This window comes from Pseudorasbora parva, chromosome 16 (genome assembly GCF_024679245.1).
Source record: "Pseudorasbora parva isolate DD20220531a chromosome 16, ASM2467924v1, whole genome shotgun sequence".
Lineage (NCBI taxonomy): Eukaryota > Metazoa > Chordata > Actinopteri > Cypriniformes > Gobionidae > Pseudorasbora > Pseudorasbora parva.
In genome coordinates this window covers 11,689,055-11,702,691 of record NC_090187.1, presented here as the reverse complement: position 1 = coordinate 11,702,691, position 13,637 = coordinate 11,689,055, and the positions used below count along the sequence as shown (strand labels likewise).

The window sequence follows — 13,637 nt, the reverse complement described above, 5'->3', positions numbered from 1 at the left end:
AACCAGATGGTGAATATATGCAGGTTATAAAGTGTTTTAGGTTTCTTATCATGTAAGCGCATGTTATCACTTTGCGACAATCAATACAATATTATGTATTATGATTAAATTATTTCCAGATGACTACTTTCAAACACAATGCTGAAAATGCTGTATAAACCATGTATGTTAAATATTGTCTGAAAAATGTCTGAAATGTCTGAAAAAATCTGAGTTCGGAAAAGTATGTAATTTGGAAATAGAAAATGTGTAGAAACTCTGCCTATACAAACACCCCAGGCAGTTGCGATTTTAACTGTCCCATGATGAGACATACATTCTTGGCAGTGTTTCTACTGAACAAAAAGTAAAAGTTAGTTGAAACATTTGTCTATAAACAGGCCTAATATTTTGAACATACGATTGCAATGTGATTTATAGTCCAAGAGGATAGAAACCTTAAAAAAAGACAACAACACAAGTTACGTATTTAAAGAAAGGCAATGTTTAATAGAGTTTTGGAAAAAATCACAATATGTACATTTAAAAATACTTGATTTTTGTGAATCTATAGCATGTGGAATATACAGAGTCAAATAGTGGAGAAACCAAACCAAGAAAGCCAGACGTAAAATAGAGAAGGGAGAAATAAAGATATAAAGACTGCCCCCTATAGACTGGGAGAGAAAACAACAACAGAGGAGTCCAAGCTGATCTTTTTTTTTTTGTTTTTTTTTTTGATTGTGAAAAAAATAATACAGGTTAATTTCCTTCATCAAATCAGATCAAAAGATTAAAGAATGCTATACACCGTACATGAATGAATGTTATATGTTTATGATACTGTAAAAGTCTATTGCAAAAGAGGTGCAAAAGCTTCTATGTAAGTCATACCAAAAAATCCACTGAATTTCATTCTTCTAGGTAGCCAATGCTGTTATTCTGTCCTAATGCATAAGAACAACTCAAATGTGATTTGTGGCTCGTCTAGAACTAGATTGCGTCCTATTGCTGACTGCACTGAGAGAGGATATTGCCTTCAGGAGGAAATACGGTCTGAGTTGCAAATAACCTAAATCTTATTTATTAGGAGTTATAGCATTAGGATCTGTGTTAGTATGCCCGGTCGAAGTATTTAGTAGACTCGCTGTTACGCTATTACATGTGAAGCTGGACTGGCTCCTACAGGCTTCCGTAGATTCTCTTGATGACATCACCTTCGTCCTTCTCAAGAATGCCTTTATCGATGTAAGCGTCCACCTGCTGGTCCATGAAGTCCCTCAGTTTAGAGAGGTCGTAATCTGAAGAAATTAAAACACAGAACTGATCAGTACAGACACTGACCTGCACACTGAAGGAAATGGTGCCATTAGTGTGCCCCAATATCTAAATATTCATATCGATACTCATGTTCAACTTAAAACATATTTATAAAAAAAAAATGTTCAGCATACTTTGTTCACATTAACCAATTAAAATTTTGATTATATATAGCGTTATTCACATAACCGATTAAGGTTGTGTGTAATGCATTTTTAAATGTCAGTTCCCTTTCGGGGAACTCGAGCTGCGTCGAAACGCTGTGAGAACGCCTCTGCGTTAATGCGTCGTGAAGCGCCTGTAGAACCATTCCATCGGAAAAAAGATCGATCGTCGGCGTGATGACGTCATCGACCGGAAGCTATAAAATGTCCGTGAAAACAAACAGGAACTAGCTTCTGAGCCTTCAGCAAGCGATCTGTGTGAACCTGTCTGTCTATTTGGTGTTTTTGTCTGTCTATTTGCAAGAGTTTTTCCACCTTTTTGTTAAATATTCCCATATTTACAAAAGAAGAGAAAATAAATAGATAGATTATGGCGAGTGAAAGCAGTAACTTTAAGAGGTGTGTTCATCCCTGCCCACGCTACATCACGAGCGGGGATACACACTCTCTTTGTGTAGCCTGCTTGGGAGCGCAGCATGCCCAGGCAGCCCTCGAGGGGGCTGCTTGTGAGCACTGTGAGCGATTGCCATTGAGAACGCTGCGCTCCCGCCGGGCACTCTTCGAGGAGGGTGCCTCGGCTCGTGTTCCCCGCGGCTCTGGTCCCGCTGCCGCCGAGGCGGAGCGAAGGCTGCAGTCGTGGGGATCACAATTGGATGTTGCAGAGGGGTTAGAGACGGGCGCTGCCTTATCTCTGCCCTCACCTGCTCCATCCAGCGGCTCTTCTCGGGGCATGGAAGCACGCATGGCGGTTTCTTCCCCCCCGAGAGAGTCGCCGGTACTTCATCTGTCCAGCTCTGAGGAGGTGGACGTTGAAAGTATCGATACTGAAGACTCGCCACTTCAGTCCCCTGCTAGTGAGGAGCTAGTTGAGGTTTTGACGCGAGCAGTGGCCAGATTAAACATCGACTGGCCCACTGAAAGATCTGAGGCAGGGAGAAAACGTCATAGCAAGCTAGACGAACACTTCCTGCCATCTCGCGCTTCAGAACCTCAGCGGCGGGGCCTGCCGTTCTTCCACGACTTGCACACCGAGGTGGCAAGATCGTGGAAGAGACCGGCATCATATTGTGTCTTCAGCCCGCAGACTTCGGTCTACAGCAACATCAGCGGGCTGAGACAGTATGGTTATGGGGCGATGCCAAAGGTCGAAGAGACGCTCGCGAGCCATCTCTCACCTTCTTCGGCATCGTCCCTTAAGGCCCCGACTTTACCCACCAGACCATTAAAAACAACGTCGGCGCTGGTGGGTAAAGCGTACTCGGCAGCGGGTCAAGCGGCTGCATGCCTGCACACGATGGCTATCGTGCAGGCATACCAGGCTGACCTGCTGAGGGATCTGGACAGTAGTGATGCTGTGGGGGGAGATATTGTCGCTGAATTAAGATCATCAGCTGATTTAGCTCTCCGGGCCACCAAGGAGACGGCCAGATGTGTTGGCCGCTCCATGGCAGCATTGGTGGCTACGGAGAGGCATTTATGGTTGAACCCCACAGACATCAAGGAGAGGGAGAAAGCCTTTCTGCTTGATGCGCCGCTTTCTCCTGGAGGCCTCTTCGGTGACGCAGTCCACACTGTCACCGAGAGGTTCCAGGAGTCGAAAAAGCAAGCTGCGGCGCTCAAGCAGTTCCTCCCTCTCCGGGTCCAGGTCCCTGGGGCTGCTGCTGATACCACCAAGCAGCCCAGACCGAGTACGAGCTCCTCACACAGGGCTCAACAAAAGCAGAGCGTCGCTGCCCGAGCTCCCCCTCAGCGTGGGGACGAGGGGCGGCGCTCTCAGACGAGGCCTTCGAGGGGCAGGGCTGATCTGCGGACAGTCCTGATCGCCAAGAAGGCCTCGTCGAAGCGTTCCTGACGCCAGAAGCGTCAGGACGCTGAGGGTGGTTCCCCCCGTAGGGAAACGGTGTTTACCCCTGCTAACGGTACCCGTTTCCCTACGGCACCCTCGGGGGGCCGCGCTGCCAACCCCGCCGCAATGCCGGGGCATAGTCGGTCTCCGCGGGCCACCCGAGGGTGGTCCGCACCCCCTTCGGGGGGCCCCCGAGCAGTCAAGTCAGTTGTTCCCTGCCGGTCCGCCGCTTCAGGGCACTGCGCTTGTTGCTCAAAATACACCAGAGGCCAGCCTCGAGAGGCTGGTTCCCTTAGTAGATTTTCTAGACGAGTGGAAACGTCTATCAAATATATCTCATTGGGTCCTGCAGATAGTAGAAAGGGGGTACGCCATTCAATTCAGAAGTCGGCCACCTCCTTTCTGCGGTGTCCTACCTACAGAGGTGGGCCCGGAGCCGGCTCTGGTAATGGCACAGGAAGTAGAGACACTCCTGCAAAAAGGGGCTATAGAGAGGGTTCCCCCTCCCAGCAGGGAGTCGGGCTTTTACAGCCGTTACTTCATCGTGCCGAAGAAGGATGGGGGCTTACGCCCGATATTAGATCTGCGGCTATTGAATCGCTCGGTGGCCAAGCTCAAATTCAAGATGCTTACACTCAGACAGATTGTAGCGCAGGTCAAATCGGAGGATTGGTTTGTCACCATAGACCTCAAAGATGCGTATTTTCATGTCTCCATCCTTCCACATCACAGGAAGTTCCTGAGGTTTGCCTTCGGGGGAGAGGCATACCAATATCGGGTACTTCCCTTCGGTCTAGCACTGTCACCCCGCACGTTCACCAAGTGTGTGGATGCAGCTCTGGCGCCGCTGCGTCTGCAGGGCATCCGCATTCTGAACTATATCGACGACTGGCTGATTCTAGCGAATACAGAGCAGATGGCGGTTCAGCATCGAGATGCTGTTCTCGCCCATATGTCGAAGCTGGGGTTGAGGCTGAACGCCAAGAAGAGTGTGCTTTCTCCGGCTCAGAGAACCACTTTTCTGGGTGTGAACTGGGACTCGGTAATTATGCGGGCGCAATTATCGCCAACACGCATAGCATCGATCCTGGCAGCCGCCAAAGAACAGAAGCTAGGCCGAGCCGTCACTGTGAAACAGTTCCAGAAACTGTTAGGTCTCATGGCAGCAGCGTCCAACGTGATACCTTTTGGCCTACTGTACATGAGGCCACTGCAGTGGTGGCTCAAAACAAAAGGGTTCTCCCCGAGGGGAAATCCGCTCCGCACGATCAAAGTCACGCGGCGATGCCTACGTGCTCTGGTCATGTGGAAAAACCCGGGGTTTTTATCTCAGGGTCCCGTGTTGGGGGCTCATGTTCATCGCGTAACGCTAACGACAGATGCCTCTCTCACGGGCTGGGGGGCGACCATGAGTGGTCGCTCGTCCCAGGGTCTATGGCAGGAACATCAGCGGCACTGGCACATAAATCGGCTAGAGATGCTCGCAGTGTTTCTTGCATTGAAACAGTTCCTGCCCGACCTCAGGGGCCACCACGTACTAGTCAGGACAGACAACACGTCCGTGGTCGCCTATATAAATCACCAGGGGGGTCTGAGGTCTCGTCCGTTGGACAAATTGGCACATCGGATCCTCCTGTGGGCCCAAGGGAAATTGCTGTCAATCAGGGCAGTATATATCCCGGGGGCCCTGAATCAGGAAGCAGACAGCCTGTCGAGACAGGGGCCGAGGCCCGGGGAATGGAGACTCCACCCAGAGGTGGTGGAGCTCCTTTGGAAGGTTTATGGGAAAGCAGAGATAGACCTGTTTGCTTCGGCGGAGAATTCTCACTGCCCGCAGTGGTTTTCTCTGACCCATCCGGCCCCGCTGGGGCTGGATGCCATGGTACAGGAGTGGCCGAGGCTGCCTCTGTACGCCTTCCCCCCGATTGTCTTGCTTCCAGGAGTTCTGGAGAGGGTACGCCGGGACGGGGCCCAGGTACTTCTAGTGGCTCCGAACTGGCCGACCCGAGTATGGTTTTCGGAGCTGATATCTCTCCTGGAAGGCTCTCCGATGGAGATTCCGACCAGGAGGGATCTACTCTCTCAGGCGGGCGGGAGATTCCTGCACCCACGCCCGGAGATGTGGAAACTGTGGGCCTGGCCTCTGAGGGGGCTAGGCTCATAGAGGAAGGTCTCTCGGCCGAGGTCGTAGAGACCATCCTACACTCCAGAGCTCCGTCCACAAGGAAGCTGTACGCTTTGAAATGGAGACTTTTCTCAGCATGGTGCAGAGAACGCCAGTGGGACCAGAGTATGTGAGTGGAGTGGAGTGGCAGCAATATCCCCTCCACGCTCTTTGCATTCAAGACTCACTCCGCTCCAGCTCCGCTCCGGGTTCACAATTTCCAGCTCCCCACTCCACTCCTCCCTCACTGATATCAGAAACACTGCTCCGTCTTCGCTCCGGGGAAATTTGCGGATAACCGCTAAAGTATTTAAGTAAGCTCTGAAATATTACTATAAAGTTCGGTATATAACCTGCATTAAATTTAAAAAATAATAAAAAATAAACAATAGGTGATTAGAGGCCTTATTTCAACGTGGTTTATTGGAACATTAGTGTGCATTTCTATGTCACGATTAGTCTACTATTTGTTTATTATTTATTAAATACACGCAACTGGCCGAAGAAACCTTTATTAAAATTAAGAAACAATTTGTACAAAACGAAAGAAAGGCTTTTTACAAAAAGAAAACTTCATATTAAGCTAAATATAACCACCAAAATCATTTCTGACCCACTAGCATCTTTGCACTGATATCATAATCAGATGAAATGTAAAAATAATATTATAATATTTAAACATAAATATGAAAAAAAAAACATTGTTTAATGGCTACAACAAGTAGCCTATAGTAAGCTACAGATTTATGTCATGTCTAAGCTGGATTTGAACGAACATCCTTTTACCGTGAGCGGTTCATGAGCGCGCGTCTGCGGATTATTGAGCTGAGTCACACCGGCTTCACTCCGCTCATTAGTGAGGTCAGGCTATACCTCGCCCACGTATTAAAAATGGTCGGGTTTAAAACGGGCTCATAATTACAGTTAATGTGTCGGACAGGGCCGGTCTCTCGGGTGCACGGGCTTGGGTAGGGTTGGGCTTGATTTTTTGAGTCGATCTAAGCTCTAGTTCTGGCTAAAAATGTAGGCTAGTTATTATGTGCTGGCCGGTTTGCATGAATTGTACTCATGATGGAGCGGTAGTGGAGCGCTCTCGGAGCGAGTGAAAACCACAACGCTCCGACTTTTAAAAAATCCGCTCCTCACTCCATTCAAAATCTTGCCGCTCCACTCCTCCCTCCACTCCCACTCCACTCCGCTCACATACTCTGAGTGGGACCCAGTTAACTGCCCGGTTGGTACAGTGCTGGAGTTCCTGCAGGCAAGGTTCTCGGCAGGGTTGACCCCCTCCACACTAAAGGTGTACGTGGCGGCCTTGGGTGCCTTCCACGTCCCTTTCAGTGGAGTGTCTTTGGGAAGACACCCTCTAATTACACGCTTCCTTCGTGGCACTTTAAGGTTGAGGCCAGTTATGCACTCGAGGGTCCCAGCATGGGACTTGGCCATTGTTCTGAGGGGCTTGTCCGGACCACCGTTCGAACCTATGGAGGAGGTTTCGGACAAGTTCCTCACCTTAAAAACCATCTTCCTGTTGGCCATTTCGTCTCTTAAAAGAATAGGAGATATTCAGTCCCTGTCAGTAGGGCCCTCATGTCTAGAGTTTGCGCCAGGGATGGTGAAAGCATTTCTGCATCCCAGGCCGGGTTATGTCCCCAAGGTTCCTACGAGCCCACGGGGCCCCATCACTCTACAAGCCTTCTGTCCTCCTCCGTTTATGACGTCAGACCAGGAAAGGTTAAATCTGCTGTGTCCGGTGAGGGCACTGGATACATATGTCCACAGAGCTGCCCTGTGGAGGAAATCTGAACAATTATTTGTCTGTTTTGGACCCCCTAAGAAGGGGGCTCCAGTATCCAAGCAGAGGATGAGCAAGTGGGTGGCCGAGGCCATCTCACTTGCTTATGAAGCTGCCGGGCAGCCATCTCCACTGGCTGTCCGGGCGCACTCAACCAGGGGTATGGCTGCTTCTAAAGCACTCTTGTCGGGGGCTTCCCTCCACGATATCTGCAACGCGGCCGGATGGTCGTCTCCGTCTACCTTCGTCAGGTTCTACGAACTAGACCTGGCATCTACAGTAGGGGCACAGGTTCTCTCGTAACCGTGTGCGCTTCGGCTTGGTCCTATGGCGATGTGGGTATAAGCGTTCTCACAGCGTTTCGACGCAGCTCGAGTTCCCCGAAAGGGAACGTCTCAGGTTACGTATGTAACCCTAGTTCCCTGAGGGAACGAGACGCTGCGTCGCTCTGCCATACTTCCGGCGTGTCCGTGATCACTTACTTCAGGCTTTATCAGAAGTTAGTTCCTGTTTGTTTTCACGGACGTTTTATAGCTTCCGGTCGATGACGTCATCACGCCGACGATCGATCTTTTTTCAGATGGAATGGTTCTACAGGCGCTTCACGACGCATTAACGCAGAGGCGTTCTCACAGCGTTTCGACGCATCGTCTCGTTCCCTCAGGGAACTAGGGTTACATACGTAACCTGAGACGTTTTTCATCAAAATATCAGCTAATTTGCATGTTCTCAATCATCTTCATTTCACAACACATCACTGTTAAAATGATTTTTCTGAAAATAAGACAACCATTATTATAAGAAAAGACAATATAGACAATATATTATAAGAAAATACTATTTTAGTTTTTGTACTTCAAAATTGAATGTATAAGTATAAATCAATGTGTTGCTTGCACATCTTTTGTAATTAATTAACATTTACTAGCAATTTCTGATATATTTTTTCATCGATGTTACTTAGTATTTAAAAATGATACAACTATACTACAAAATTAATGATATATATATACACAATGTTTATTTAATACTAAATAAATAAATGTGAAAAATCCTTACATTTTATTCATATTATGAATTCGTATTCATAAAAAAAGGCAAATATATTTACATTTATGAAAATGAACCATGTTAATAAATTGTCCTTTTTCATTCCATTAAGATTTATTAAAAGTCTCTTATTAAGATCTAGTCTTTTTTAATATTTTTTGTCATTTAAAATTCTTAATTCAAAATTTGAATAATATGTAAAGATTATTCAATTCAATTTGTAATCTGAAAATGATTAATAATTCAATGGTAATGCTTAAATAAAAAAAAAAGCTTAATTTTTTTTAGTTAAACTGAATGTTAACTAAACTTCTGTTTTGTTAACATTTTTAGATCAATTGAGGATGGCACAAAAAATGTTTCATAAAATAACGATTATGGGTTATATAAATCTGTGAGTAGGTTGAAATAACGCAGTGTTCCATGCTAAATAACTATAGATACTTTGGAAGGCTATAGAATTGAAAAAGACAACATCTTGATGTGTGATTGTATGTTTTCTGTCTAGAAATGTTGTTATTAATGCTGGATGTCAAAGGTCACAGTAATGCCTGAAAGTAATAATGCATAAATAAACTTCTAAATTCACAGGTTTTGGCAGAGCATGGTTGTGCGGGTGTGTTTGAGTACATCGTGTGGGCTGAAAATGCTGGCTATCAGTAGCGCGCTTTGTGCATGTTTGTGTGCGTGGGCTCTGGAAAAATTTATAGACCAGTGAATTCTTCCTACACTGACCATTACAACTGAATAAGACTGGACAGTCATCACAGAAACCGGACAGAGCAGTGGAGTTTCCTCCAGACCTCACGTTTCCTGACTATGTCTGTATCAGTGGCCATAGTATCCATGCCCTGTATCACCCGGACTATCCGGCTCCCCTCATTCAAGATGAATGACAATAGATTTTAAAGATGAAATGGAATAGACTATCTGATAAAATCAAATAAAAAACACAATTGCCCAGTGCATAGGCGTAATATTAGGCTACTCGGGGTTCTGTCACTTCGTTCTAGTTTATTCTTGGTTTTGTAACAGAGCCCTGATGCTCCAGTAGTGTCTTGTCTTTGTGTGAGTGCGCAGTTTCCAGTCTCTTGTCTGTGTGCTTTTTTGGTGCTGTGTTCGGATTCTGGTCATTTTCTAGTCTTGGTTCTGTGTTGGGGTTCGGACACTCATGCTCCATGTCTTGTCTCTTTTGTGAGCGCAAGAGTTGTGTGTTTTATAAACTCGCCATGCGCTCTTGTCTTGTGTTGTGTGTAGCATGTGGCTCATGATTTTCACTGCTGGCTGCGTGCTTTCATGTTTTGTGTGAACATCCATCTTATGAGTGTTCTCATTAGCTGCATGTTCGTGTCTTGTTTGGTTTGAGCATGTTTTTGTTATGTTCGGTTTGATCACATGGCTTGTCATGTGTTTTTTTTATTGTGCCACGTGCTCCATGTGCTGTTTATTTTCTAACCCTGTCTATCTTGTTACCTGATTATTGGTTCATTTTCCCCACACTGTCCTCCCTCGTTACCTGCCTTGTTTGCTCCCTAGTTTTTAGGGGCCAAGCACTGAAGGCGCGGAGCCACCTATTGAAATAGGTTTAGATTAGATTTCTTATTATTATTCCGCCATTTGAGTCTATGGCAGCCCATAGAACTGTTTGCGGGAAAGTTGTGAAATTTGGTACACTGATAGAGATCAGTATCAATAGTAACCATACCAAATTTAGAGTCTGTAAAAAATTCCCTCTAGCGCCACCAACTTTCCAAATTTTCCAAAGTCCAAAGTTTCACTCCTATTTATACGAATAACTTTTTAACCATAAGGGCTAGAAACAAAATTATTTTCGCTCTGGATCAAGTCGATTTGATTGCACCATACGATGTCATTTCAGTTACGTAAATTTTCCCACTATTTTGAATTTTCTGAAAAAAATACTTTTTCAAACTCCATTTTTTGCATGAAAATTGAACCAGATCTTCTTCAGGTGGTGACAGCAGAACATTTTGGAATTCAAGTTGATTCGTCGAATCATTTTCAATAAACGTGCAAACACGTTTTACGTAGTGGTTGCAAAAATTCACGTAAGGCTATTTTTCTGCAAAGCTTTATTGGAATCAAAACAATCTTGGCTCATGTCATCACAAGCATGAGCTGAGGCAACATGCAGTGTTTCGGCGCAGCGCCACCTACTGGTCCGGAGATAAAAATAGATATATTTGCTTATAACTTCTGAACCGCTTGTCCAAAAATCACAAAAGTGGTTTAAAATTCTGGACGTCATGTTGAGTTGACATTTTGGCTGTAGGCCATTTTGAATTATGTGATGAAATGCTGTATTTGATGAACACATGAAAGGATTGTTACAAAACTCGGTATGGGTCATCACCATGATGCCCTGAAGGAGCCTGATAAGTTTTTAAAGAGTGCCACCTAGTGGAGAATTTTGTTACCTCAAATGCTTATAACTTTGGGTGTGGTTGACTTATTTTCATGGGAGTTTTTTTTTTTTTTTTGGCTCCTGAAGCCTTGCCAACGATTCTCCAATGATATCAGACTCGCCATGTTTCGGCATATGGTTTGTGCAGCATTGTAATTAAGGGCTTATAAAACTTTAGCTGATATCTTCGAAACCGTCAAAAGTTCGGAAACATATGTCAATAGTAACACAAATTAGACCAATGTCAAAATATTGATACTAAGGGGTAGTAAAATCCAATCAAAGTCAGGTGTCAGTCATTATTTATTTATTTTTTTTCTTCATGTCAACGTCTATAACTGCTAAACGAAATTAGATATTTTCACCAAAATTCACACACACATATGGGCTCATTCTGAGGACACCTAAAAGAAGGACACCTAGAATTGTGCCTCTTGGTGGCACTATAATAGAACAAAACATAAAATTCCCTTAGATTACATTGTGCTTTTCAGCCTTTTTGCCTAAAATCATCTTAAAGTGTGTTTAATTGTTCATTGTTGCAGTTTGTCTGACACTCCCAGCCATTTTGGCATGTCTTGTCTTCTTTGTTCTTGGCCCTGGTAATGGCTGCTTGCAGCTATATTTCGTCTTGTGTTTGCAGATAGTCCTGTGCCAGATCGGCACCAAATGTTCCTTGTCTTGTCTTGTCAAGTTGTGTCAAGTCGGGTCTGTTTTTTATTTTTTTTTAAAAAAGGTGATGAGTGAAACTGCATCACATCTGTGTTTTGCTGGCAATCGTCGCACATACAAACATATAGCGAATGTTACCCCTGATTAATGCCATGATTTATTGTGTGTGCTTGGGAATTGGGATCTATAGCTCCGCCCACAGCAAGAATCGAAGAGTTCGGCTGTTTTCGGGAAGAATCAGTACAGCATAAATATGATAAAACTAAAGACTCTTCTAAGATATGAAGGATGCAATACTACTCTATAGGTCCTCAAGATTAATATAAGATGGGAGAAACTGTGTGTGTTATGTACCCTTTAAAGTCTGTTTCACAGTCACATTTGTACTGGCACATTTGACACATGATCTTCCCCCACCACGAAGAATGCAGCTCTAGGGTAGGCTAAAGGTATGATGAAATATTTTTTCATGTTTAGAGATGTTGTTAGTTGATTATTTCACAGTATTATTATTGTTCGTCACCGGTTACTTACCATGAGTGTGTATTATGTGTTAGTGAAGCGGCTGTAATGAATGTGTGTTCTTCAGTAAAGCAGACAGATTCATTATTTTGGTGGTATTGGTCTGTATTCATGGTAAAACCACTGAAATTGTGTGTAGGATTGGTGTTTATATCTGGTGGTCTAAAAAGTCGAATTTTTAGATTTGTTAGCCTTAGCAATTTACCTTTTTGTTTGATGTAATATTATTAGGTGCTCAGTCATCTGTAGTTGCTCAGTAGCTGTAATAGCGACAGGTTTCTTTAATAAGTCAGAATTGCAAGATATAAATTCGCAATTACAAGAAAAAAGTCTGAAGTATGAAAAAAAAGTTTGAATTGTGAGATATAACTAATACTGATACTTTTCGCTATTACTACTACCACCATTACTGTTACTACTACAGTTATTATTTATTATTTTTTGTTATGAATACTACCTCAAGTATAAATGTGTTACTATTACTATAAGCATCTCAAATTACCCTTATCCCTTAATATTCCATTGCTTAAACTTACCAAATATACCTGCATACATCACTATATTTATAATCAGTTTTTTTTTTTATGGTTTTCCTCTCTGTTTGTTATTGTATTGATTTTGTTTTCTTTGTTGGTTTTCCTCTCTATTTGTTATGGTTTTGTTTTTCTACCCACTATACATGTATGTCTATGATCACTTGCATTGTATAAGCTACTATAATTTGTTAATTTGCTATAATTTTTTTCTCTAATAAAAAAAGAAAGAATTGTGAGACATAAAAAATACTCTCATTTGAGAGAAATTATTTTTTAATAAAAAAATAATCGTAATTATGAGTGTATATACCGCAATTTTGCCGTTATAACTCGCAATTATGAGGAAAAAAAGTCAAAAAAGTTTAGCTCACAAGTTATTGATCTGGGAAGTTTAAATCTGTGAATATATTGCCAGTTCATACACCGAGTTAAACACTGACTGTATTATAGACCGTATTAAGTGGACTTAAGTATTATATATACTTAAGTCCATGTTCAAAATAAAACTATGTACCACTCCATTGTTAACGTACAGAGTAATATTGGGTCTGAAACACTGCCAGTGGGACATAAACATGAATTGTTTGCCCGAGACTCTGAACTCAGTCACAACAGGTTTTGCTAGAGAAAGCAAATAACTTTGTAAGAGAATGCAAATCTTTGCAATGTAACATTTAATGTAAGATATGTTTGTGTTCTGGGTTTAATATGAATGCCTTAGACAACATTTCAACTCAAATAAAACAATTTTTTTTGAAAGACTTATAAGAGCTTTAACAGAACTATGAGCTGTAAAGTTTTAGCGTACCTCAATTGTAAATGCACGACTGTAATTGCACTGTAGTGTGAGTTTATCAGTTCAAAGAACTGAAGAAAGACTGAGCTAATGGAAAAAAGTAGCAACCCACATTCCTTAAACAAAACATCATTCCTCTCTATATATTTTTTTCTCTCTATCTTTGTCACACATGCCTTACAATCTCACAATCATTCTTCAGATTCCCATGCAATGCATGCCACTGTTAATTTGCTTTCCTTTAGAATCAGTGGACAAAGACTTCTGCCACAAACATTAGCAAAGACTTTCAGACTGTCGGCACGTTTGACAGAGAAAAGGAAGTGAATGTGTGCACCTGAAAAATCTGTGTTTGTATGAATATTGTC

The 13,637-nt window shown here is 43.4% G+C and overlaps 1 protein-coding gene across 1 annotated transcript in view; it reads right to left on the bottom strand.

Moving 5' to 3' along the window:
- Positions 1 to 466: 466 nt before the first annotated feature.
- scg3 (secretogranin III) overlaps positions 467 to 13,637 on the bottom strand; it is a 44,630-nt gene continuing 31,459 nt past the window's right edge. The window contains exon 12 of the mRNA XM_067419736.1: positions 467 to 1,280. Coding sequence (XP_067275837.1) covers positions 1,162 to 1,280 — 119 coding nt within the window. The 3' untranslated portion in view covers positions 467 to 1,161. The remainder of the gene's footprint in view (positions 1,281 to 13,637) is intronic.